This window comes from Sphaeramia orbicularis, chromosome 20 (assembly GCF_902148855.1).
Source record: "Sphaeramia orbicularis chromosome 20, fSphaOr1.1, whole genome shotgun sequence".
Classification (NCBI taxonomy): domain Eukaryota; kingdom Metazoa; phylum Chordata; class Actinopteri; order Kurtiformes; family Apogonidae; genus Sphaeramia; species Sphaeramia orbicularis.
In genome coordinates this window covers 10,639,250-10,663,618 of record NC_043976.1, presented here as the reverse complement: position 1 = coordinate 10,663,618, position 24,369 = coordinate 10,639,250, and the positions used below count along the sequence as shown (strand labels likewise).

The following is a 24,369-nucleotide window of genomic DNA, read 5'->3' as shown; positions in this document are numbered from 1 at the left end:
GCACATGAGTTGCTCACCACACACACGCACACATGCACACGCACACACACACACACACACACACACACACACACACACACACACACACACACACATTCTGACCGAAATATAAATCACAGAATTAATTACATTGCCTTTCTTTTTATCCAGGATTTATTGTTGTTTCCACTAATTAAGGCACTGATGAGTGTGGCTAATTAAAGAGGAAGAGAACTTTTTTTTGAAGGTTATGAAACCTATATTAACCTGGAGGGTGGTGGTTGAGATAAGAGGTGAGATTGTGTTTGGTACACACACTCACATTATGTTTTACCAAACCAAACTGTACAAACCTCATCAACAAAGGTAGTCTTTAAAATAGGGCCAGAAGTCTCGAGGGTTTAAGTATTAGTCTTTGATGAACACATTAATTAATCAGAGTTAGAAAGTGGTTTCTAAGGTGGAAGACTTCAGCTCATCAGAGTACAAGTCTTTATAGTACCGAGTGGCTCACAAATGTAATATGAAGTATTTAAACTTTATTTCATCAAATTTGTTCTCATTCTTTCTCAGAGAGGAGGAAAAAAGCATCCGGTTGGGAGAAGAACTTGTTGTATCCAATAGTGATGCTTATCCTGCTCACAGGAACGGTGAGTTCTAGAGGCTGACCTATCATTAAGCCCAAACTGTTTACCCATGGTGTACTCAGCCTGGCTGCTGGCCATCGAGGCTAACACCCTGCACCTCAAACCCCATCCTCTTACCGTTTTCCCACAGAATCTGGGTGGGGAGCTACTTTTGTTTAATAGCTGTTTAAGAAAATGCTCAATAGCCACCTGCAACAACTGTGATTTTCAATAGATTATAGTTTGGGAAAACCCTTTCACGCCGTCTGATACTGTTAGATAAGATTGAAAGGCCATGTGAGAGGCATAGCACATGTGTCAAGCAACCCTCATATTTTTCAAATTACGAAAGGCTAAATGTCACAAGATATTTATTATGCATTACTAAACTCGCAGATCAGTAAGTCCCTCCAGTTCAATAATATCATCATGCCTTATACCTTGAGGATTTGATCAATCTTTTTGATAATTGCACAGTATCAGAACACATTTTTATCTTCCTCTCTGTCTGCAGACAATCTCAGTTCTAATGGTGGCATTGAATATCCTGTACCTTCTAGTGGATGAGACTGCTATGCCTAAGGGATCTACCGTAAGTCTACTCTCTAACTGTTGTACATTTTTACACCCCACATACACCAATACACACCCAGAGTGTAAACCACACAGAAGCTTGCCTATCAGAACTGCCATGTCCCTGGCAGAGACATAAATCAAATTCCGGATATGCTCAGGTGCATGCTGGAAGAAAAGGCCCGGCCAGATTTTAATCAGCCTCCAACCTTCCTTGTGCCTCTGGTTTTTGTTTTGGAAGCTCATTGAAAGTCATTTCACAGCAACACGCAGATTCAATGAGCTAGCTACGTGTCTCAAGTCCACAGTTGAATAAGCTGCTTTTCCTCCCCTCTGTAAAGGCAGAAAGGGCCAGGTGAGTAGCTCTCACTGTGATGCAGACTAACCAAGTGTGGAATGGCTCTCAGAGATTCTCATCTCCACCTTACATGCAATGTGTTTTAAGCTCTCCTTATCTCATCTCATCTGCAGTGACAGAGGTGCGTGTGTGCGCTTGCATGTGTGCGTGTGTGTGTTTGTGGTCGCATTCTTGTCTGAGAGGGGGCAACATAATGTATCCTATTTCTCATTTCATTTCGCATCTCACAGGCAACTGACAGAGCTGCTCTCGACATTCCAATTATTTTATTGAGCAGAGATGTTTTCTTTGGCATGACGCGTTGTAGAAAATCCCCCAAATTACACTTGTCATGCATCTTGAAGCTGTCCTCCCTGACAGTGTGCCCCCACTAAATGGTTTATGCGTTTGTTGTGCTGGATGGATGCCACACCTCTGATCTCACAGTGCTACAAGGAATAAGAGGTGTGGAGTGTGGGGTTCTCATCCTCCAAAACAATCAATACTGATATGATATCTATTCATCTGTTGCTAAAGCTATTAAACCCTCTAGCATAGAAATTCCCTCACCCAAAACCATACGATGTCTCAGAAAAAGATGAAGCCAGATGACAGGAAGTCATATGAGGAAGTAGAGGGAGCGACTGGAGTTCAGGACAAGGTACTTCTGAAGCCGGGACCCTCAGACTGTGGGAAAGTCAAATGAGGCCCTGATACGCTGATTGTTGTGGGGGAAGAGCACAATGGAAGTGCCCTGTCAATGTTTGTCTTCCCTTCTAAGCATCCCTCCACAGCCCGTCGCATATTGAGCAGTGTCCCACTCAGCTTTACAGAGCAGAGGATGGAGGTGGACAAGGCTGATGAGATGAACAAGGGGGAGAAGCAGGTGGATGGAGATGAGGAGAATGTAGAGGATATGAAGGGGAGGAGAAGGAAGGGGACTGGAGCTGCCTCTGTCAAAGGACACTGTGTTTTACTACTTGATGAACAAGCACTAAGATGGACCAATAAAATGTTACTGCAGGCCTCCTCTTTGCTAGCCGCCACACTTGACACTGTATCTTCTATAACAGACAATTAGCTGCAACTGGACTGTAATTTTCACCTGAAGCAGCCCTTTTCTAATTCAGAACATACGTCTTTTTCAAAGACACTCAACCACATATTTGATGAAAGTATGAAAATCACTACTGTATGGCATAACCTTATTTATACGTTATATACGTGTCCAACCGTGACCATCGTTGTCAACAGTACGAATATCCCTCACACCATCACGATCACACCTGTGATTCTGTAATTATTACAATGAATGATGGGAAACTGATTACTGAAATGAGGAACACTTTGACAAGATAGGCCCGCCATAAGAATTAGTGCTCCCCTGAATCTACTGTTGTTCCACTCCTTGCCAGTAAAGGTCTCTAGCTCCACAGTTAAAAATGATAAAATGATGTTGGCATTTTTATGGCTAGATAAATTAGAGTTGCAGACAGAATTACTTTGGCCCAAAAACAGATTGCACAACTCGTAGATTAAAGCCATGAGTGGTACTTTAATAACTAAACAGACAACTATAATATGAGCGTTGTCAGAGCACCTGCTATGTCAAAGTGTGTTTTGCGATCTATCCCATCCCTAAGCCTTCTCATTGAAGCGGGAATGTACAAATAGAGTTAATATGAAAATTAGTGCACTGTATTGAAAAAAATAAGGCAACACTTTTATATTTACAGCTTCAGAAAATCTATAGTACATGTTTTATTATTTACTAAGGAGTTATTTGGTGTACTATATTTAATGTTGTCAGCACTTGTAGATAGAAGTTCAGAAGTCTGTACTTAACTTAATAACATGTTTTATATATTGTATTTACTGAGTCTTTATGTCTTGCTCTTAATTGTTAGATGTGGGCTGAATTATATAGTGAATAATGGTTTGGTGGTGGAGGAAGTAGGGGAAGGTAAGAGTTATTACAGTTGTGAAAGGTAGATGAGAAGTATGCACATATCTGTTGGTTAATTTACATAATCCGTCAGACCTTCGGAGGCCAAAATATGAGCACGTGTAGTTGTCCATCAGCCTCGCTGGTGCACAGGTATTACGAGGTGTTAATCTAACAAGCAACAAATGCAATGTGTCTGCTGACTGAGTCTCAGCAGCGAGCAGCACAGACAAATGTACCGGCCCCTTCCCCTGCCGACCCCTCCCTCTCTCTAACATACAAACACACACACTCCATCACCCTTCCTGCAATTGGCATGAAAAGAAGTAAGAGTTGAAAGGAGGCGCACTGTGAAAGCTAGCTGTCTTTGCGTGCGTGCGTGCGCATACACACATATGTGAGTGTGCACACACAGTCTTGATGCATGCCCGCCTGCCCGCCCTCCCTCCATTAATAAATGACATCAGATGCTGTCTGCTAATTCCCTGTGTAAGAGAGAAAGAGCACTGCACCAGGGCTCTGCAGTAAGCTCCCAGGGATGACAGTTGCATAAAAAGACATGAAACAACCTGCCAGGCTTTCCTTTTTTCTTCAGGCTGTTTTACAAAATAAATCAAGATAAGGACAGTCAAGGTGGGTAAGAAGACATATAATACGATAAATAGACTAAAAAATAAACTAAAATGTGCAGTGGTGAAATATTGTGTATTGATAGTGCAAGAAAAGTAAATACTGTATCAACACTGTATTGATGTCATGAATTGCTCTTGTGAGTGCTGTATTTGACTTGCGTATCTGCTGTAGATCTGGCATATCGCCTATCATGCACTGGGGTGGGATATTGTAATATGCCTTCTATTAAGCTATATAATGTGCAGCATGCAGGTTACTGTTTGTGGGAAGGCGTTGATGGCCACTTCTTACCTATGGGTTATCTACAGTTCTGTGTGTATAGCATACAATGAATTCAAGTGCCAAAACCTGACAAATGTAAATATTTATCATTTGACAACACAGATGCTTGGTATTTGCAGTGTATGTCAATGTATGTATTTTTTCTGCACCACTTTCAAAAGGCCTTAGGGGTTGAGAGAGTAGGGGAGGGGGTTAGCCTAGTGTGTTTGCTGAAGTATTTGTTTTGTTGTTTTTATGTTTTGGCTTGCTTTCAGCCTGTACACTCTTCTTACCGTAAGCAATGTGCCGTTTTTGTTTGAACACCTGTTCACATATTGTATGATCGACAGTGATTTGAAAAGAGCCTCTTTCATCTTGTTCCATTCATTACTTAGCCAATTTGATTCTGTCTTTCTCAAGTGGGGAATTTCTTCATGCACTGCGTACTTACTTTGCAGGATTTCTGTAATTGCATGTGGGTGCAACTGCCTGCAGTGCTGTCGTTTCCCATTTTATTTTTTATTTGCAATGTTTTATATAAGATTGTTGTGTAGTGACACTGAATAACCCAGTTTTTCCGTTTATGTCTTCATCTTCTAGGACCGAGGCATTGGGAACACCTCTCTATCCACATTTGGCGTGGCTCAGGCAGTGCTGGAGATCATCCTCATGTTGTATCCTTTCAGTGACCCTCCCATTGTCTGTAGCCGGAATAGCATGCTCCACAGCCAAAGAGCATCATTGTCAAGCCAGCTTTGTTTACCAAAGACATAGTTCAACCAGACACCTTCCGGGACGTATATTTTGAAGTTTCATCACCTTTTATCATACCTGAAAAGGTGCAGACTTTGAACACTTAAAAAGACGACTCGATGAAGCTGCTTTGCAACCAACACAGAAGTGTTTTTGGTCCTTGATTGATTTGCTGAACAGCTACTTGATGGTGTCCTCTGTTGTTGGATTCTATAGCCTGCGAGTCTTTGAGGGACTCACTCCCAGGAAGGACGACACAACCATGACAACGGTAAAGATGGGGTGGAAGGGCACAGGGTGGGGGTGAAGTGGGGGCAAGGGTGCAGATATGCTTCTTGGGTGCTGATAGTATGCAGGACCCCCTGTGTTTCATCTATTTCCTCATTTTTCCCCCGTCTTTCTCCCGCTGTCCCCTCTACACTGAACTCCTACTGCTCACTAATGTTTTCCTCAGGGCCCCTCAATGGCTTTAGTAGATCTGTCCAATATTTGTTTGTGGGTTGCGCAAACACTGGCAAAGTGCAAGCTCCTTTCTTGAACATCAGAGGGAGAGTGGGGTTTTGGGGAGGTGGAGGATGTGTGCTCTGTTGGCCCATAGTGGCACCTATTCACTTGGTAATGAGTTTGGGAGTGGTGAGGCTTGTTAACCAGCCATGACGCTCCAGTGAAAGGACTTGAAAGGACAATGGAGGGAACCTGGTAATGAGCCGCTTCAGAGGTACTAATTGTACAATCCGTGGAACCAATTTAACATTAAGTGGCGTGTGTTTATGTGTGGGCATGTCACTGCCGAAGCTGTCTGTGCACTATGTGCTTTTTCCATCTATCTTACAGTTTTCTCCCTTATATTGTGGCTTTTATGATCTGAAATGTGATCTTTGATTATTTACTTTGTTTGCTCTAATTTATAGATTATTGGTTGCTGTGTGTCAATCTTGGTCCTGAGCTCAGCCTTGCCAGTGATGTCCAGAACATTAGGTGAGTATTTGTGATTGTTTCTTTGGAGTATGGGTATACTTATTAAATCATTTGCACCTAGCCCTTGTGTACAGACTAAATATTTTGGAGACATGTAAGTTAAACTGAACTCCTTAACACCTTAATTTCTAAAGTCCAGAAAGTACAAATGCCCCTCCTCCATAAGCAGTTTCATTGCCACCACCAATCCCAGACCATTAAGGTTAGCAAGTTGAATTCTCCTATAGTTTCCCTTAGTGACTTTAGAAAGCAGTGCAGGAAGAAGGGGTAAAAATGACAGGAGTAGCGCCATCACAATGGCACTAATAAACATGCAGAGTGCAGAGCACAGCTGTTCAAATAGCCCTACTCTGTGTGTATGTGTATGTGTGATTGTGAGACAGACCAACAGAGTGGGAGAATGGGACGGAGAGAGCATACAGTGACTCACTGGGAGCTTTACAAAATATCAACAGGTTCTGCTTTGTGACGCTGAATAGATGAAAAGGAATAAATGCATGAGACAGCTGAAGAAAAAAGGCCTCCCAGCAAAAGAGGAAAAAAGACATATAGAGTTGAGTGTGACAAAGTGAGATGTTACAAGACAAGAAGGGGTTTTGTGTGTTGATCCGAGGTGTTTTTTGTGTACGTCAGTGTGGGAAACAGAACTACATACCCAGCAGAAAGAATGCCACAGACTATTTTAATGTACTGAATGTACGTAATAGTTGTTGAATTTCCGCTTCTGTTGTAGAAATACTGTATATTTTGCATAGTAAAAAAAAAAAAGCTTTTTTAGTGATTTGTTTCCATGAAGTGTCTTGTTATTTGTTTGTTAAAGAATGATAGCTCGTAGATGTGATGATGATAAGCAGCCGTGACACAAATGACAGGAGTTTCATTTATTGAGTATGTACAAGGAATGAAAATCTGACTGATGAGATGCCATTGCCTCTTAGATGCATGCCCAGCTGCATGCTAATGTTGGCCGCTCTGCCACTGCACCCCGGACATTTCAAATGTCAAGTATCTTTTAAATTAGATTTTCTCAAATTACCAAACCAAGCTCAAAACCTTTGGCATTAGAAATGAGTTTAGCCAGACCACAGTGGCAAGCTGTGTGGACTACAGTCTCCGTCATCTCTCTCCCTGTCTCTTCACAGGCAATTTTGTTAAAGGTCCCTGATGGTTGCAAACTGCTTACTGCGGCCGTAAATACATCTCTTTAGACACTGAATTGATTACCCAATGAAATTGACGACAGAGGCTGTGAAGATGTTGTACAAGAAATACAAAGACCAAGGCCTCTTCAGTTTTGTTCTGGTACTTAGAGTTGAGATATTGATGCTGTTGTAGGTCAAGGTGGGATGCAAGTTATCACAAAAGACGTGTAAAATGTTAAATACAGTAGCATTAGTTTGTAAATCGCACTTTTAGCCGTTTCTCATTGAGTGCGCTGGCATGTCAGGAGTAGAGACAAAGGAAAACAATAGGGTGTTGATGTTTCACCAGGCGACGTGCTATGACAAATTGTCTCAAACTTGTGTTGCCACATTTAGCCACATGGAGGTACAGTAAGAGTATCTCACAGGAGACACCTCTCCTTTATCTTTGTGTGAAGGTCTTAAGAGAGATGAAGTCCACCTGCATACCACCTTTGCTTCTATACTTAGTCACCCATCCTTTTCTACACCACAGGGAACAGTCCTTACAGAACTGCTAACCAAGGTGCAGTCAAGTGATGAAAATAAGTCTACGTTTGCAGGGTAATAAATTGGTGGTTGCCTAAGCCTGATTTGAGTTATTATTGCTATTCCTATCAAAAATATCAACAAACTGCTGTTTCAGTGGCACTATTTTTATAATTAAATGTTATGGTATAAGAAAAATGGCAGCTTTCTTAGCTTGTGTTACAGTGTGGTCGAATCATGCAGGTCATTGGCAGGAAACAAATTATTGTGCTTGTTTATTGTTTTAAAAAAGATAAAGCTCAGTGAGGAAGTAGAATGTAATCTATGTACAGGTATGTCAAGGACGGAGCAGGTATTCACAGGACAGAGGATTGAAGGTTCGAACATAATGGGAGTCTAGCTAGATAAAACATTAAAACAGATGCCAACCCAAATAAGACCTAATTGAATGAGATAAAGGATTTAACCCCTTCATGCATAACTGTCACTACAGTGGACAGGTATTCTACATCTGTTCTCTTGTATATTCATGGATTTTGTTGTTTTAGTTGCAAATCAGCCAAACACAGTGGACGCTTATGCACCATCCCATACACTGCAATTCATACCATTACTGTAACTGTGCTATTCTTGATACACCTGATCTGCAGTAACATGTTTGAGTGTAAATCAGTTGTTATTAAAAATTGGGAATATGACAAAATGTGAGAAAACATCAGATTAGCTGCATTAAAAATGTTTTTATTTCATAGTTTTCACACAGTATATCACTTTCTGATATTGTGTTTTAAATACATGTTTCTTTGCTTCAAAAATTAAACACATGGTGAGTGGACATTTCTGTAACTCTATGAAAAATAGGTTAATTAAAAAATTTCAATTGCATTGTTTTTTCATGCCTATAGAGGAATAAAAACACTCAGGGAAAAAATCTTGACTAAGGGTTAATGTGTATACTACCTGGTCACCTAAATATATAAATAAAGATACACAGCATGGAAAACAAACAATAGTTTTAAGTCAACATATGAAACTCCAAACTGCTGTTTTATGTGTTTTATACCAGTTAAAGTGACTGCAAACATAAATGACTAAATGTGTTGATGTGGGTGAGTATGGGAAGTGTAGGGAGTATCTTTTTTTCCAGACCATAAACAGCATTTTAGGGCCTTTAAATTACATCCACTGGACATAAATTTGGACTATCAATACAATCAGATCAAGGTTCACTCATACCCTTTTCAGTAAGTGTTCCTACTTTTATCCACTTTCTTGTGTTTACAGTCAAGGAAGCAGAGGAAAACACTGCACATTTTTGTTTTGTTCTCTGGTGCTTTTTTGTGAGGAAGAATTTTAACTATGAACACAGTATTTATCTTGCCAATGTGGAATCTGGATAAATGAATATTTTCTCTCCAGTCATTCTAAATTTGCTGTTCTTACTTTTTTTTTTTTCTTGTCTGTTTTTTTTTTTTCCCAGGTATCACCCGGTTTGACCTCTTGGGAGACTTTGGGAGATTTAATTGGCTGGGAAACTTTTACATCGTCCTTTCATACAACCTGCTGTTTGCAGTCGTGACAACGCTCTGTCTTGTGAGAAAATTTACCTCAGCAGTACGGGAAGAGCTCCTAAAGGCCTTAGGTACGTTTATTTATTTACCTGTTTATTATTGATGTGTCATAATTTTCTTTGATCACTACCACATATTCTAAGGCAGGGGTCTCAAACATGCAGCCCGGGGGCTAAATGCGGCCCGCCAAAGGTTCCAATCCGGCCCATTGGATGAATTTGCAAATTGCAAAAATTCCACAGTCAAGGCTGTCGAACTCATTTTAGTTCAGGTTCCACATACAGACCAATATGATCTACAGCAAATAATAGCATAATAACCTCCAAAAAATAATGACTTCATATTTTCTTCTTGGTGTGATGTGAAAAAAATAATATTACACTATGCCTATAAATAGTGACAACTTCAAATTTTTGTCTTTGTTTTAGTGCAAAAAATAAATTAATAATAAATTATGAAAATATTTACATTTACAAAATATCCTGTAACAGTAAAATGTGAATAACCTGAATAAATATGAACAACCTGAAATCTCTGAAGAAAATTAAGCACAATTTTAACTATTTTCTACCTGTTACTCAGTGTTTAGTGTCTTTGTAGATCCAGTCCATAATGCACATGTAGAAATGATAAGTTGAGGCATAATATTGTTAAAATCACACTTACTTTTCTTAAGAAATTTCAGTTTTTTCAGGTTATTCACATCTGCTTTGTTTGGATAGTTTATAAAAGTAAGTATTTTTGTGATTTAATGGGGGTTTTTTGCACTAAAACAAAGACGAAAATTTGGAGTTGTCATTATTTATAGGTTATTACGCTATTATTTTACTGGATATCAAATCGGGCTGAATGTGGCCCCTGAAAGAAAATGAGTTTGAGACCCCTGTTCTAAGGTGACATGGATGCTGTATCTTACATACAATAGGAAATGGTATATTTTAAATAGCTGTTTCATCCTAATTCTGCATCCAGTGTTTTTGGTCTGAAACACGTTTAAGTCTGTGGCTTTTGAGGGAGATAGTGTTTACTTCTCTCAGACAGCAGGACCTGGAGTGACAAAATGGAAGAAATTGAAGTAAGATTCAATGTGCTGCGGGACTGACATGTGACAGAGAATGGGGCTAGTCTCAAAGGCTTGTGGTGACAGGCCCTGGATGTTTGATACACAGGGTGGGATAGGGTTAGAAAATGTCAGAGGCACTGAGGGGAAAAAAAGCACATCAATACCTCTGTCTAAGTGAAAGTCTGAGGCTTTTTAATGAGATTTCTCTCCCTTATCTCCCCCCGCCCAGGTCTGGATAAATTGCAACTGTCAAACAGCCCCACAGACCCTGAATCTGGGAAGCTCTCGGCCAACGGGCATCAGAAAACTCTGTGAAAGGGACGATAGATCAACACACATGTGCACTCGCAGACATACACACACCTTAGCACAGCCAAAGGGAGATTTCGACAGTACTGCCTGACTGCTGAAAGGTGAAAGGGATTGGAAGGAACTTAATAAACCCGGGCAGTGTCTGACGGATGCTGCAAATGGAGGCTGAGAGCAATTTAGCTTCATGACATTCCATCCTCTGCGTCTCGGATGGAAGCTGGGACAGAGCCAGGGATGAGACTGAGGAGTGAAATAGACTGGCATCACTGCAGTGACCTTGATGTTGACCTCAACAGTGACTGTGACTTTAAACCACCCATCCCTGCTTCAGGAATACTCTTCCCCTTTTTCTTCTACAACCTCCCTGCACTAGTAAGCGGGTATAGCAGGTGAAATAATGCACCTTCTGTGGTGGATTAAGAACTTACTTTTTTTTTTTTTTTTCAAAGTCTTACATCCCACTAAATGGTTTCTGTTGTCAAATTGCTTCCCAGCTCTATTCATACTGTATATAGACAGTCTTATATATAATGGCAGGATATGAGCTTCCATAGAGTGCTTGCAGTTCATGGTCTATAATTGTGGGTCTTTGAAATGTGAACAGATACTGGCATGACATGGTGTCAAATCTTCATTTTGATTTGTTTAAACTTAATATGCTAAAATAAATAAAATGTGCTTTGTGAAGCATCACAAGTCATTTACTCACACTCCTCACAGCCGGTACATATATCTGCATAACAGTAGTAAATACAGTTTAATATGTATTTATTGGACTGTAGGTTTAACATTCATTCTGTCCTTTGTTTTTAATTTGGCTTTACTCAAGTGCGCTTTAACTTCATAGATGATGTCATTGGTCTGTTTAAGGTTGGGTAAGAAATTTTTAGGTGCTCTAGATAAGACTTGAGGGACTCCACCGATGGGAAATTGTACAAGAGTTATATCCACTTCAGTTGCAGTGTTTTACACATCTGTAACGGATCCTTTGGAAGGCTAAAATTTAATATGCACATGGTAAATAATTATTTGCTCATCCAAAAAATTTAATGCACAGGGCACATAAAAAAAATTGTCTTTTTTTTTTCTTCATTTTTGTAAATGTTGTATTTGCATGTACATAGATTGTGTTTCATACCTCTTTTTCATTATTTGGATGTAAATATTGGGCTTTTTTAAGTCCACTGAGGGTCTGACTCACTGAGCAATCAACCCATTTTGTTTGTTGTTGTTGTTTTTTTTTTTTTTACATCTAAATCTGATGCAAACATGTAACAGTCTTCATTTACACACCAGAGAAAAATGTGCAACTTTGCAAAGACTTGGTGACTCAGGCCCTGTTTCTATGTTGTATTGCTGCATAATCTTCTGAACTGTGATGTTTTCTGTCTCCAGAACCACCTGAAATGCCTTATACGACAAGCATCTCGCAGGCTTAATGTTAAGGTTGTTTCTTCTTCCTTGTTGTTTCTGTACATGTACAGTGTATGAACATGTACGTTGTGAGTCTCTAGACAGTTCCACTGTGATCCCCCTGTACGCCACCGAGTTTAAAGTCTAAAGCCAGCCGGACATAGCAGACATGTTTCTTGTTTTTCAATGAATGTTGTCACGGTAGTGCTCATTTAGTGAGAGCCTTCACTTTGAGAATCATTCATTACCCATGAAACTTGAACACTTGCTAGGATAGAGTTGTGTGACCTGATGATGCTATTTTAACGGTGTGTTGTTGATGTTGTGTTCTCACGGTGAATAATAAGTCATAATGATAACAAAAAGGATGTAAGAACATTTTAATTTATAAATGCATTTGATACATTTATCTCTCACAAACAAAACTTACACACCTTTTTTTCCTCAAAGAAAGTAAGCTGTTTAGCCACTGGTTGTTGATATAAGAGCAGATGTGAAGAAAATATGAAGAATGATGTCCAATCCATCTTCTCAAGTAAACCGTTTGGACTAAATGTTTTCTGTTATCCCTGGCATAAAATAACTCAATAAAATCAAAGCAGGGCCTTTTTTTGGCTTTGGTATATAATCTTTAGATACATTTTAATGAAGATTGATTTAGAATCATGTTACTTCCAACAAAGATTTACCCACTTAAATTCTTTACTGGCAGAAACGTTTGTTCCCTTGAGTTTTGACATGTTATGTTTTTTCTTACAGCCATTTTTCTATTACCCATGTGGATCATTTGTGTACTGTGAAAAATGAAAATGGCCCAAAATTATGTCATAACAGTAATAGTGTAAAGAGGTTAAAGATAATTGGACCTTTGAATGGAACTGAAACCAAATGTAATTTTTGTTAACTAAAACTGCTCTGGATTCTGGGTTCTATTATACCTTGGAGGATAAGTTGTGCAGAATACACAGGTTGTAACTCCGTACTGAAATGTAAAAACTTTCCTGCTCACGGTAGCCTCTGCAGTGAGAAGTGACAGGCCATTTTCTATTGAAGCGAGCTTTTCCTGGTTGCCTTTCCAGTACATCTCCGAGTTTTGTGAGGGGTGTAAAAGGTGACAGTTGGCCTGTACTGTAGGTAAAGCAGCTCTTCTTTTTCTGTCTTTGTCAGTTGATCTCTGCATGTAACTTTTGGTACATGTTTTGTGAATGTATTTTTTTACATTTTCTGAGTTTGCGATATGTATGTTTCGTTATTTTTTTGATGTCCGTGTGTTTGCAAATAAAAGTAGAAAAATGCTTTGTAAGTGTCTGGTGGTTGTGCCAGTGACCATTAATGCTGAATGACTATTGAGATTGTCATGTTTAGTGTTAATTTCATTTATGAACAGAGCTTCAGTCAATAGATTTTTTTTAATCTGTTAATTATTTTGACTGAAAATCACACCATTCTTCTCATCCATATTCCATTTTTTCCAAGTAATTCATTTAAAAAAATGTTCAGATTAATATATGTGAAGCAGTGACCAGCAAATATTTGGCATTTGTTCAAATAATCAGAATTCATAATTAAAAGTTAATCTATTACATGGTTTCTCCACGTTTCAAAAAGTTACTTTTAAGACTTAAGAATGCAGTTTTATATTAATAATGGAAAAAATAGGAGGGAAATGAATAAAAATCAAGGTCTCTGAACTACTTTCAAAGTCAAAGAATTTAATTACATCCAACATGTATATTCAAGTAACTATTTTTTGTTGAGAATATTCCACATTCACCCACACACACCAGTTCAACACAGCTGGGTATGTTCTGATAAATTTTGCAGTTTGCGCTGTGGTCATTGGCTCATGCTGGTTTCCTTTTGCAGTATGTTACAATGTTAGCAATACTATTTTTTCACAAAACACAACTATAATCAATCAAATTTTATTTATATAGCGCCAAATCATAACAAAAGTTATCTCATGACACTTTACATATCGAGTTGGTCGAAACCAGACTCTAAAAACACACCTTTTAAAAGTGTAACATCTTCATACCCAAGAAATTTGTAAGATTTATCAAAATTATTTTATTACCATTTTAAAGGCCTAAAAATCAGATAATTGAATCAGAATTTTTAAAAGTAGAAAACCTTTATCAACAAACTGAAGGTTTTTAAATACGTTTGTTTTGATTCCCAATTAATAGTTTAATCTCTACATATAATAAAGGTTATTGTTATTTTTATTTGTTCATGGGGGTGAACCAGGATGCTATCTTGAACAAATACGGACCTAGCTTAGATGATTTTTTTGTGGTAGGCAGATCTGCACAGTGGACATGAAGGTCTGCTGTCTGCGGTGAAGCTCTCGAAGGCCTCCAGACAGAGCTGGTGGAAGAGGTGGGAACAGGAGAGAAGCGCGGTGTGCCTTGGTTGTAGATGCTGTGATCCCTGTGCTTCTGTTGTCAGGTTGGGGCTGTGCAGTGGTGTTAGACAGATGGGACAGTCCCAGAAACCTCTCTGGATAACCTGTCAGAAATAGAAATGTGAGTTCTTTGACCACATAAGAATATTCATAACTCCTACCTGCAGAGATGTGCTCGGCAAGATGCACTGACAGAGAAAAGTTATGCAAATGTAACCTGATTAGGCACAAACATCAGTCACTTTGAGAGTGCCTCTGCTCAAGTAAAGGCCATTTCATTATAAAAGAGAAGCACTGGCAACTACCAAACACACAAGATTATAACATGTTTATCAGTGATCCTTATAAAAACAAAGCAACACACACACAGCTCTGCCAATGATTAACCACAGACAGCTTCCTGTATTTAGGGCCAACAAACCCCACCATTAAATGTTTCATAACGAGCTGCAGTCTGCTTTATAGAGTTTGCACCCGTGAAAAAGGTGCAAGGTATGTGTTGAAAGCACATTCACTGTTTGATACTCCATGTCAAGGCTGAGCCACTCCTGCCTTGTGCACAACCTTTTCACACCAGATAAAGAAAAAAAAAAGACATCTTCTTTGCACACACCCCACCCCTTCTATGGAAAATGGTACTGGCTGCTATGAAAGCCTTATGCACAACAATGGAGCCCTATGGAACAGCAAATCTTAATGTCTTTCAGTTCCTCCGCAGCATTTCAGGTGATGAAAAGCCTGCCGTGCACTATCAGACTGGGTCGTGTTTTTGTAAACACAGAGGATTATTAGCCTACCAACTGCCATTCATTTGGTAAAGTGAATGATGACCTCTGGAGAGATGTGTACTTTCTATATCACAGCTGTAATGCTGTCGTTCTCATGCAAGCATTAACATGTCAAGGGAAAGGGAAGGCTGGGAGAAGAATTACACTAAGATTAGATATTTTCATGGGGCCTTGTTTAATAATATGACAAGCTTCTGGTTCAGTAGAGTGTGTCGTCTTCCTTACCTGGCTCTGTATTCGGTCCCAGTCGTCCTCCTGAGGTTCAGAGATTTGCTTTCTCTCCAGCTCCTGGAACACTCGTCTGCTTGATGACAGGGAGTGGTCGATATCACTCAGAAAAGCCTCCATGTCGGTGTGACAGTATCGGACAAAGCTGTCATTCAACTCCTGCAACTAATTAGAAAAACATTTTAGTGGCACAAAAGAGGCACGTTTCATTCAGATATACAATAGAGTCTTGTTTTCAGTGAAGGCTAATTGCGCGTGTGTATTGTAATGACTGAGGCATGCTGACAGGGTGCAGTTGTTAAACAGCCAGATCAATACAGTCATGTCTCCTACTAACATGGAGAATTAATGGAAACCACTAAAAAAGGAGGACAGTGGTGGGAAACAAAAAGACACACATGTCTCTGACACATCTTCTGTCTCATACACACTACTGTGGTCAGAACTAATCAATTCAATAACATTTTCAGCAAAATGTAAAGCATATTTCTATACCATTTTAGCCAGGTTAATCATAACTTCATCATAACTTTCATTTGATTGTAATAATCTCTCTTGTTAACATTAAATAGTCTCCATTCTTAAATACCATTTTTAAACAGTTCTTTCCAGTGACTATCCCCCCAGAACTTGTCTGTCTTCCTCCATTTACAGCACCTGTTGCTAGGCAACAATTCACGCCCGCCAATGAATATTAATGTTTATATCAAAAAGTATTGAAAAGTCAAAGAATAGGCTATTTATATAACAGTATATAAGGCAGCACAATGTGGATGCAAGTCCTAAAAGAACCAAAAAAAGAACCAAACAGGTAGCTAGATCTTGTGATGACATGTTCACAATTACTGAGTGTTTGCAGTTACAGAAAATTATACATGGATGTGATAGACTGAACCAGTAAAATTCATGGAATTATTTTAACTATATTTAGCATCTGCTTGCATTTGTTTTCTGTCTCTGGCATACACACACACACACACACATATACGACGTCTTTCTCTTAGTCACAGTGACATCAGAATTGCTTTACAGCTTGGCTTTTATCACTAATTAAACAACTGTTAACCATTTGGATGGAGGGTTTTATGAGCCTGGCTGACTTTTCGACAGTCAAGGCAAACAGTACAGCCTCTAGTGAACTTTGCCTTGCTCTGCAGTGGATGTGAACAGGAGAGGGACACATGAGGGGGAAGAGGAGGTGGAGTGCAGAATTGCTATCTCACGGCAATCCATCTAGATGTCGGTAGTGTCCCCCTTAATGTGTTGACTCAGGGTCGGACCTCTGAAGTGAATAAAAATGGAAAGCTGGGCATCGGGATCAGCTGATAAGATTTTCTGAAACTGACCCGATTACGTAGATTTTTTTCTGGGAAACACCTGTGGCTTCATGGTACAAAGATGCTTTATTGCCTCCTGCTATCACGAGCAAAACGAAAAGAAAAGGTTTTCTCTGTCTCACACAGGTTCCAGCCCAGCACTAACACGCCTGTTTGCATTACAGTCAGCTAAGCAAATAAGTCTTCCCCTTGAAAATCAAGTCAATCAGACCTGTCAGCGCTGCGTTGCACAGCTCGCAGCTCTTGAAGATCATCCTCAGTGTGACAAAAGATATGAGACAATCTCATGACCACCCACGACTACTGATTCACACATCCTGAATGTAAAGCGGCTCACAGTACATCTATGACTTCAGTCTGAGTGTATGGAGCTGGACATGGCCTAATGTGTCAGAACAGAGTTAATTGGTTCTGTAAATGCCATGTCTCTGTTTACATGACACGTTAAGGCTTGGTTTATAGGCACAATGATGTAGACTGACAGGGGGATGGGTAGGACATGCCGACAGTTGCAGCATGTTATAAGTGTGGCCCTCATGCATTTGTCACATTTGCTTAATCAGCCTTTTTGAAGCACGGGGCACTCTCTGTGATTACAACACTCAGTAGAGAAAGGGACGCAGACTGTTCTAAACAGTGGACATAAATGTGTTGAAGCAGAGTCACTGGATTGAACTGAAGAACAGAGTCTCAAAATCCTTTCATGAAAAAAAAAATCCTGAAAAATGGTGACCATTGTCATCTTTACTTGTCCCAGACCTCAACTGGGGGAGGTTCACTAGGTGGCAATGTTCCCTTTTCCTGAGAGCCACTGTGAAGGCAACATAGTCTCAGAATCAAAAAGACCCCATCCATGGGCTACACTTCAGACACTCAGCACTTTTTTTCAATATTCCCTTCATCAAGTCAAGTCGCACATGATTAATAGCCACAAAATGGGACAAAAGAGCAAAGACTGAAATGACAACCTGTGTCAGGTATTCAAACACTCTGGCCAATCTCACCTCACCTCACCCTCTTCATCCAAGCCAGGCACAACACTACACACACAGATAGTTAAAGAAATACCAGACCCTAAACATGAGGGGGACGTTGTGCTTTTGTGGTGACCCTGGAATGTGCAGATTGTTTGACGAAAACACAAAACTCTGTCCAGATTAGCAGGCAAACAGTGTGTGATTGACAAAGCATCAAAGACCTTAAGAGGCAGAGGGCAGGTGAAGGTGTGTGTGCATGTGTGTGTTCATGTGCGTATACAGGTTAGCACTGGGGTCAGTGAGTCCCTGAAACCCATGCCTCACCGCTAAGAGTTCCAAAGACCCCTTAGAAAAGTAAATCTAGTCTCTGAGGAGACAGAAGCTGGCCAGTGTGACCTTCTGTTTGTTCATTGTGGTAAGTTCTTTATGGGTTAAAAAGGGAGTTTAGTAAATATCCTAAAATTGATCTTTATGAAGCTTATGTCTGAACCAACCTTTGCTTCAAAGAATTTGCGTCGCAGCTGTTTATCTTTGGGGCAGATGGTTTTCCTTGCATTTCTGTACCACTGTCTTACACTGTAGCCTCGCCAGCAAGCCTGAATTCTGTGCAGACACACACAAAAAACCAAAAATGAGTATGAAGAACCAAAAATCTAATGTTATCAAAGTTTTCATCATATGAAGCTCAAAAAAGTAATGAATGTGATAAAATTAAAGGTTGACAGATGTTTAAAAATCAGTGGTCTTAAGTGTTTATGTAAATACATTGTCTTTTCAATAGTAAAAATAGTTTCAAAACAGAAAGGGATCCCAAAACAATAAGAAATCCATATATAGATCACTTGTGTACAAGCATATATTACATACATGAAATGTATACATGCAACTACAATATTTTCATTTTGAGCATATTTCTATATTTAATTTCATATTGATATACATTTTTTTTACATATGTATTTCTTGTACTTTGAATGGAGATGTGTTTTCTAAACGTGCACTGGAATGTCTTAAAGATCATTTTTAGTATAGGTTTTTAGTGCATTTACCTGGTGGCACACTGGTGTCTGAAGAGGCGAGCTGCATCATGGATCACCCGTGTCTCATATCGCTGCCTTCTGCACATCGGGCAGCACTTCTTCCCTGAAAACCTCTCAAATGCCTGCAGACATGCTCTGTGAAACACATGGGTGCAAGAAAGCAACACCTAAAAGGAACAAAGGATATAATTTGCTCATGAATCCAAAACAGTGCCATACTTCCGATGACCAAATTTTATATATAGTTGTCATGTCTCATAAGGTCACCGCTGCCTGTATATCGCCTTTCAGGTTTCTTTTAGTGCTTTAGAAGACTAAATATACAGTCTATATGTGTGTGGGTGTATGTGAGCTTTATGCCATGCTAAACCTGTGTGTATTCACACACTTACGTGAATGTGTGTGTCCACTTTTAAGTGTTATTTGCCAAGAGGATAGAAGGAGTCAGTGGGACCCCCATTGGGCTGGCTAGGATGTGGACTATAGTCTCCTCTACCTGTGAGAGGGACGCTTTTATCGTCTGAAAGGAGACAGCCACAGCTAAGGGGCTTGGCACACAAACCAGTTTACTCAGATCTCCAGGGGGGGACATATTGATTTCCCATTGTTTTTGGCCTGACCAACACACTCCATCACCAGTGAAAGGGCACCCTGCAGTGTACAATTTCTAGAAGCTTGACAAGCCATTAGACAAGAGAGAAATTTCACTTCTTACTAAGCTTTAAGGCAACAAGCTACATTTTAGAGTCAGACATGCAATATTAAAATAGGAGGAATGGAAAATTTAAGGACTACTGCCTTTTCAATCTGAACGCGTGGAATGATAAAAACACACTATAGAACACTGAATTGAACAAGTGCTGTTGTAAGCATTTTTAATTGTCACATTAATGCAACAGAAAATTGCAGCACATAAACACATTGTTACAATATGAAGGCTTGTAAGAAAATGCCAAATCAACAAAAAGATTCCCTCTTGTCACTTTCCCTTGTTAGCAGCCTCTAATTAACTTTTTTTTTCCTGAGTCAAACTAATATTTACACGTGCATCTATGGCAACTGTTCTTTGAGAGACCGCCTTTTCTAGTGCTGCATTCTTGAGGAGATTGGCATCTTAAAAGGGGGATCGGAAAGGTGTAAAAGACTGAATGACCCTCACAGTAACACACTGATTGCTACATCATCACGTCACAGTTGAGTTCCAAGGCAGTATGGGTAAATTTGTACAGTTGTCTACACAGATTAGAACATACAGGAACTGCAGGGGGGCCACTGGGGGGCTTTGTATGTATGTGTGCTTGTGCATGTGTATGGAAACACAGGAGGACAGATACAGAACACTGGAAAAGACAAAGCTATTAACATTAACAGCTGTGTTGGGGAATACCTGTGGCTTAAGTCGAAACTCCTCCCTGCATATTGCACAGGGCTGAGCTGATTCCCCCTGCTCAACAGACCTCACTTTGACCTGTGCCCACTGGTCCTCAGTCAGTCTCTCTGCTGGGCAGGGCACCAAACCCATCTTCTGAGCTGACAGATAAAATGAATTGAGACTGTGACATATTAATTAAGGACTTAAATCAACATTTCCTCATTTTCAAGAAGATTTTACCTAATGTCAGCGTAACTGGACGTTTACCAATCACATATTCTCTCTCATCTTGCTCAACTCCTTTCTGCAGACTCTTGTCTTTCACTACACATTTTTCTTGATGATATCTGCTGTCTGTGGGTTTTCTGCTGCATCTCGGCAAAGAGTCAGAAATTGAGAAATTTGGCAGTTCCAAGCTCCGGATGATGTGATCTTGAAAGGCAGCCGAGATGAGCATCAACCTGTTGTTAGGTTTAGGTGCTAAACCCTGTAAAATATAGAATTTACTACAATGGGCTTTATGCACAGCTCCACTACTTCCTGAACTTCAGGTGGCTCCTTTATTTCCTGTCTTTCATTATTGGACACACTGATTAATCCAGGTTTGCCTGCTACTTTTTGTTGTGACTACTGATTCATTAGGCACACCTGGATTAATCAGTGTGTCCAATAATGAAAGACAGGAAAGAAAGGAGCCACCTGAAGTTCAGGAAGTAGTGGGGCCGTGCATAGAGCCTATTATATCACAGGTGTCAAACATGTGGCCCGGGGGCCAAATCCGGCCCGCCAAAGGGTCCAGTCTGGCCCAAGGGATGAATTTGTGAAATGCAAAAATTACACTGAGATATTAACAATCCTTTTAGTTCAGGTTTCACATTCAGACCAATTCCATCTCGAGAGGGCAGGACCAGTAAAATACTATCATAATAATATATAAATAATGACAATTCCAAATTTTTCTCTTTGTAAATGTAAATATTTTCAAGTATTTACACTAAAACCTGATACTTAAAGATCTGGTTTCATTGGACACTTTTAAGAGGATGTTGTATGACTTAGAGAGGGAGACATCTGGCTGCAGATGTTTTACCTGACGCACTTTGTCTACATTTCATGAGCACTTTTTGCAAAGTTGACTTTGGAAGGTTTGACTTGTCTATTTGCTTTTTATGTATTCGTTTTATGTATGAAAGTCTGTGTCTGTAACTATTTAATGTACTGCTGTCCGTCTTGGCCAGGACACTCTTGAAAAAGAGATTTTTAATCTCAATGAGGTTCTCCTGGTTAAATAAAGGTAAAAACAAATAAATAAATAAATAAATAAAACAAAGTATAATTTTGCAAAAAATGTGAATAACCTGATCAAATATGAACAACCTGAAATGTCTTAAGGGAAGCAAGTACAATTTTAACAATATTCTGCCTGTTACTAAATGTTTTGTGTATTTGTAGATCCACTGTGATCTGTAAGTTATAATGTACATGTATGAATGATAAATTGAGGCAGAATATTGTTAAAATTACACTTATTTTTTTCCAGTTTGTTCATGTTATTCACATCTTTTGAAAGGATAGTTTGTAGATGTAAACCTTTTCATAACATAAATTTACTTTTTTTGCTCTATAACAGAAAAGTTTGGAGTTGACATTATTTCTATATTATGTTATTATTTTACTGGTTCGGCCCACTTCAGATCAAATTTAGCTGAATGTAGCCCCTAAACTAAAATGAGTTTGACACTCCTGCATTATATCAACAACTGCTGAATACAGCAAACAGAATTAGCTCTTTAAAAATGGACATAAACCTAGGATATAACTTAAACTTTAATGTAGCAGGCTAGCAACATAATCAGTCATGTTATATTTACCGTGAACAACCGTATGGACCATAAATTAGCTGTTAGCTCACACAGGTGTTAGCTGTTGTCATTAATTAAGCTAGCAAAATGACGGATCAAATTACAATGATTGACGACTCTAAAAACCAGTAGTGTAATAAAAGTATGAACACCACGCGCACATGGAAGCGGAAGACCTGGCCACATGCATGCCACAATTTTCAACTTTTTCATCAATAAACAATTAGCAAAGTGGATGATAAGGAACAAAGCCGCAAACCTTTCGCTTTGCCATCCCGTAAGACTATGTTAGTGTAGTTACCAAGCAACAGACTCCGCCCATCTTTTCCTGTTCCCCATGAAGTCGCTATTCTAATTGGTTGAGCTGAGACCTCTGGGTCAGCTGATCAACAAATCAAAACACCACCAAAATAACATCAAATTAAATAAATAATGTTATCCTTATATGTACAGTGTGTTTATTTTTGTGACATGAAAAACTTTGCACTTTTGTCAACTACATTTAAACTTACATTTTTAGAGTTATCGCTGCCATTTACAGATCAATTATGTACTATATATGTATAATTTTTCATTAAACTTCCATATAGTTGGGTACTTTAACCCTTTCATGCATGAATTATAAGAATGTTTGTCAATTTTTTTTTTTTCTTGAGTGATTTTATTCCTCTTTAGGCATGAAAAAAACAATGCAATTGAATTTTTTTAATGAACCTATTTTTCATGGAGTTACAAAAATGTCTACTCATTTCGACACCATGCGTTTAATTTCTGAAGCAAAGAAAGATGTATTTAAAACCCATCACCAGAAAGTGATATGTGTGAAAACTATGAAATAAAAAGATTTTTAATGCCGCTAATCTGATGTTTTCTCTCATTTTAACCTACTCTAATACTAGTTACTACTCACATCATGGAGATAATTCGCAAAAAAAAAAAACTTTTTATTTTAACAAAACTGTTAATTACAGTCTAATAACAACTACAAATTGATTTACACTAAAATATGTTACCGCAGATCAGGTTTATCAAGAACAGCAAAGTTACAGTACTGGTATTGATTGCAGTGTTTGTGATGATGCATAAGCATCCACTGTGTTGGCTGATATGTAACTAAAACAAAAAAAAAACATGAATATACAAGAGAACAGCTGTAGAGTAACTGTCCACTGTAGTGACCACTATGCATGAAAGGGTTAATACAATTTCCCCCCTCACTGACAATCAATTAAATGTCTTCCTGAATTTTGATTTAGCAAATTAGATAATAACAATAAGCTACAGTGTGAACATAGCGCTTTACACCTTTATGTATTGTAGATTTTCCTAAAAAACATGCTTATTTTTCAGTATTTCTACATTGTGTTGCTTTCGTAACAAGATAATAGATACGTCCTCCATCACCGTTAGTAGCTTTACAGTTGCAAAGTTTTTAATGTCAATCCCCTTCTATCACCATGAGAGGTGATTCTATATCTAAATAACTCTTTGAGAACTTTGTGTAATGTCTCAATCTCACTAATGATTATTTTATTGTCAGGGAGTTGTCAGTGAATAGTTGGAACCTGACCAAAGGAGGTTAGTCTATGCGTCTCAGTGACTCACCAAGCTGTCGTCAGAGAAGGTTCTGAACAAAGCTAAGCTGCTCATACCTGTGCTGTGAGCTAAGGGATCCCTCCCAGGTCACCCTTACATGGAAAACCATACACACAAACCAAGCCATCTCTTTTTGTGAGCCCGATGAAAAGTTTTCTTTATTTCTCACACACAGCGTGAGAGTGTGTGACTTTTAAAATACTTTGCAGCCTTGATTGACTTTGATGTGTTCAGTCAGAATCGGTGAAAACAGATGGCCGAGGAGTGGGCTAACGGTGAGGCCTGTCAATCCAGGGAGTCCTCTAAGAAAACAAAGTGAAGACCTGGCTCTGGGAGAGGAGGAAACCCCTGAGCTTCTCAAGAGGCTGCCGCATTCTTGAGATTAGAGCAAGAAAAACGCAGACCACTGCTGTTAATGCCCCAGACAAAGGCGTGGAACAATTTATTAGTTAAGAATTCAAGCTCAGAGCTCAATCAAAGGCCTGACATCCACAATGCCAGACTTGGAGCTTTGGTTTGTTTTTTTTAAGTAAATAATCATGCTTAAAAGATACGGCAAAGATGGGGCTCAAGTCCCCCATAAAGCCTGCATTCTTCCAACTGTCATCAGAGTGGATTTCAGCCTGCGCTTTTATTTTCAACAGGGACA

At 39.2% G+C, this 24,369-nt stretch overlaps 2 protein-coding genes across 4 annotated transcripts in view; one reads left to right on the top strand and one right to left on the bottom strand.

Moving 5' to 3' along the window:
- The window catches only part of lmbr1 (limb development membrane protein 1), a 32,069-nt gene extending 18,652 nt beyond the window's left edge, over positions 1-13,417 (top strand). For both annotated transcript variants that reach the window (XM_030123144.1, XM_030123145.1), the window contains 7 exons: positions 553-629; positions 1,120-1,197; positions 4,955-5,028; positions 5,288-5,378; positions 6,019-6,085; positions 9,236-9,397; positions 10,619-13,417. In XM_030123144.1, the coding sequence (XP_029979004.1) occupies positions 553-629; positions 1,120-1,197; positions 4,955-5,028; positions 5,288-5,378; positions 6,019-6,085; positions 9,236-9,397; positions 10,619-10,704 (635 nt within the window). In that variant the 3' untranslated portion in view covers positions 10,705-13,417. The remainder of the gene's footprint in view (positions 1-552; positions 630-1,119; positions 1,198-4,954; positions 5,029-5,287; positions 5,379-6,018; positions 6,086-9,235; positions 9,398-10,618) is intronic.
- rnf32 (ring finger protein 32) overlaps positions 10,217-24,369 on the bottom strand; it is a 64,066-nt gene continuing 49,913 nt past the window's right edge. Inside the window, exons 2-8 of one of the 2 annotated variants that reach the window (XM_030123157.1) lie at positions 20,503-20,749; positions 20,278-20,420; positions 18,900-19,057; positions 18,346-18,454; positions 15,535-15,702; positions 14,390-14,625; positions 10,217-10,373 (exon numbers count right to left, since the gene is read on the bottom strand). In XM_030123157.1, coding sequence (XP_029979017.1) covers positions 14,395-14,625; positions 15,535-15,702; positions 18,346-18,454; positions 18,900-19,057; positions 20,278-20,420; positions 20,503-20,749 — 1,056 coding nt within the window. In that variant the 3' untranslated portion in view covers positions 10,217-10,373; positions 14,390-14,394. Of the gene's footprint in view, positions 10,374-14,123; positions 14,626-15,534; positions 15,703-18,345; positions 18,455-18,899; positions 19,058-20,277; positions 20,421-20,502; positions 20,750-22,383; positions 22,420-24,369 lie in introns of those variants that run through there. The other variant, XM_030123159.1, reaches the window with a different exon arrangement.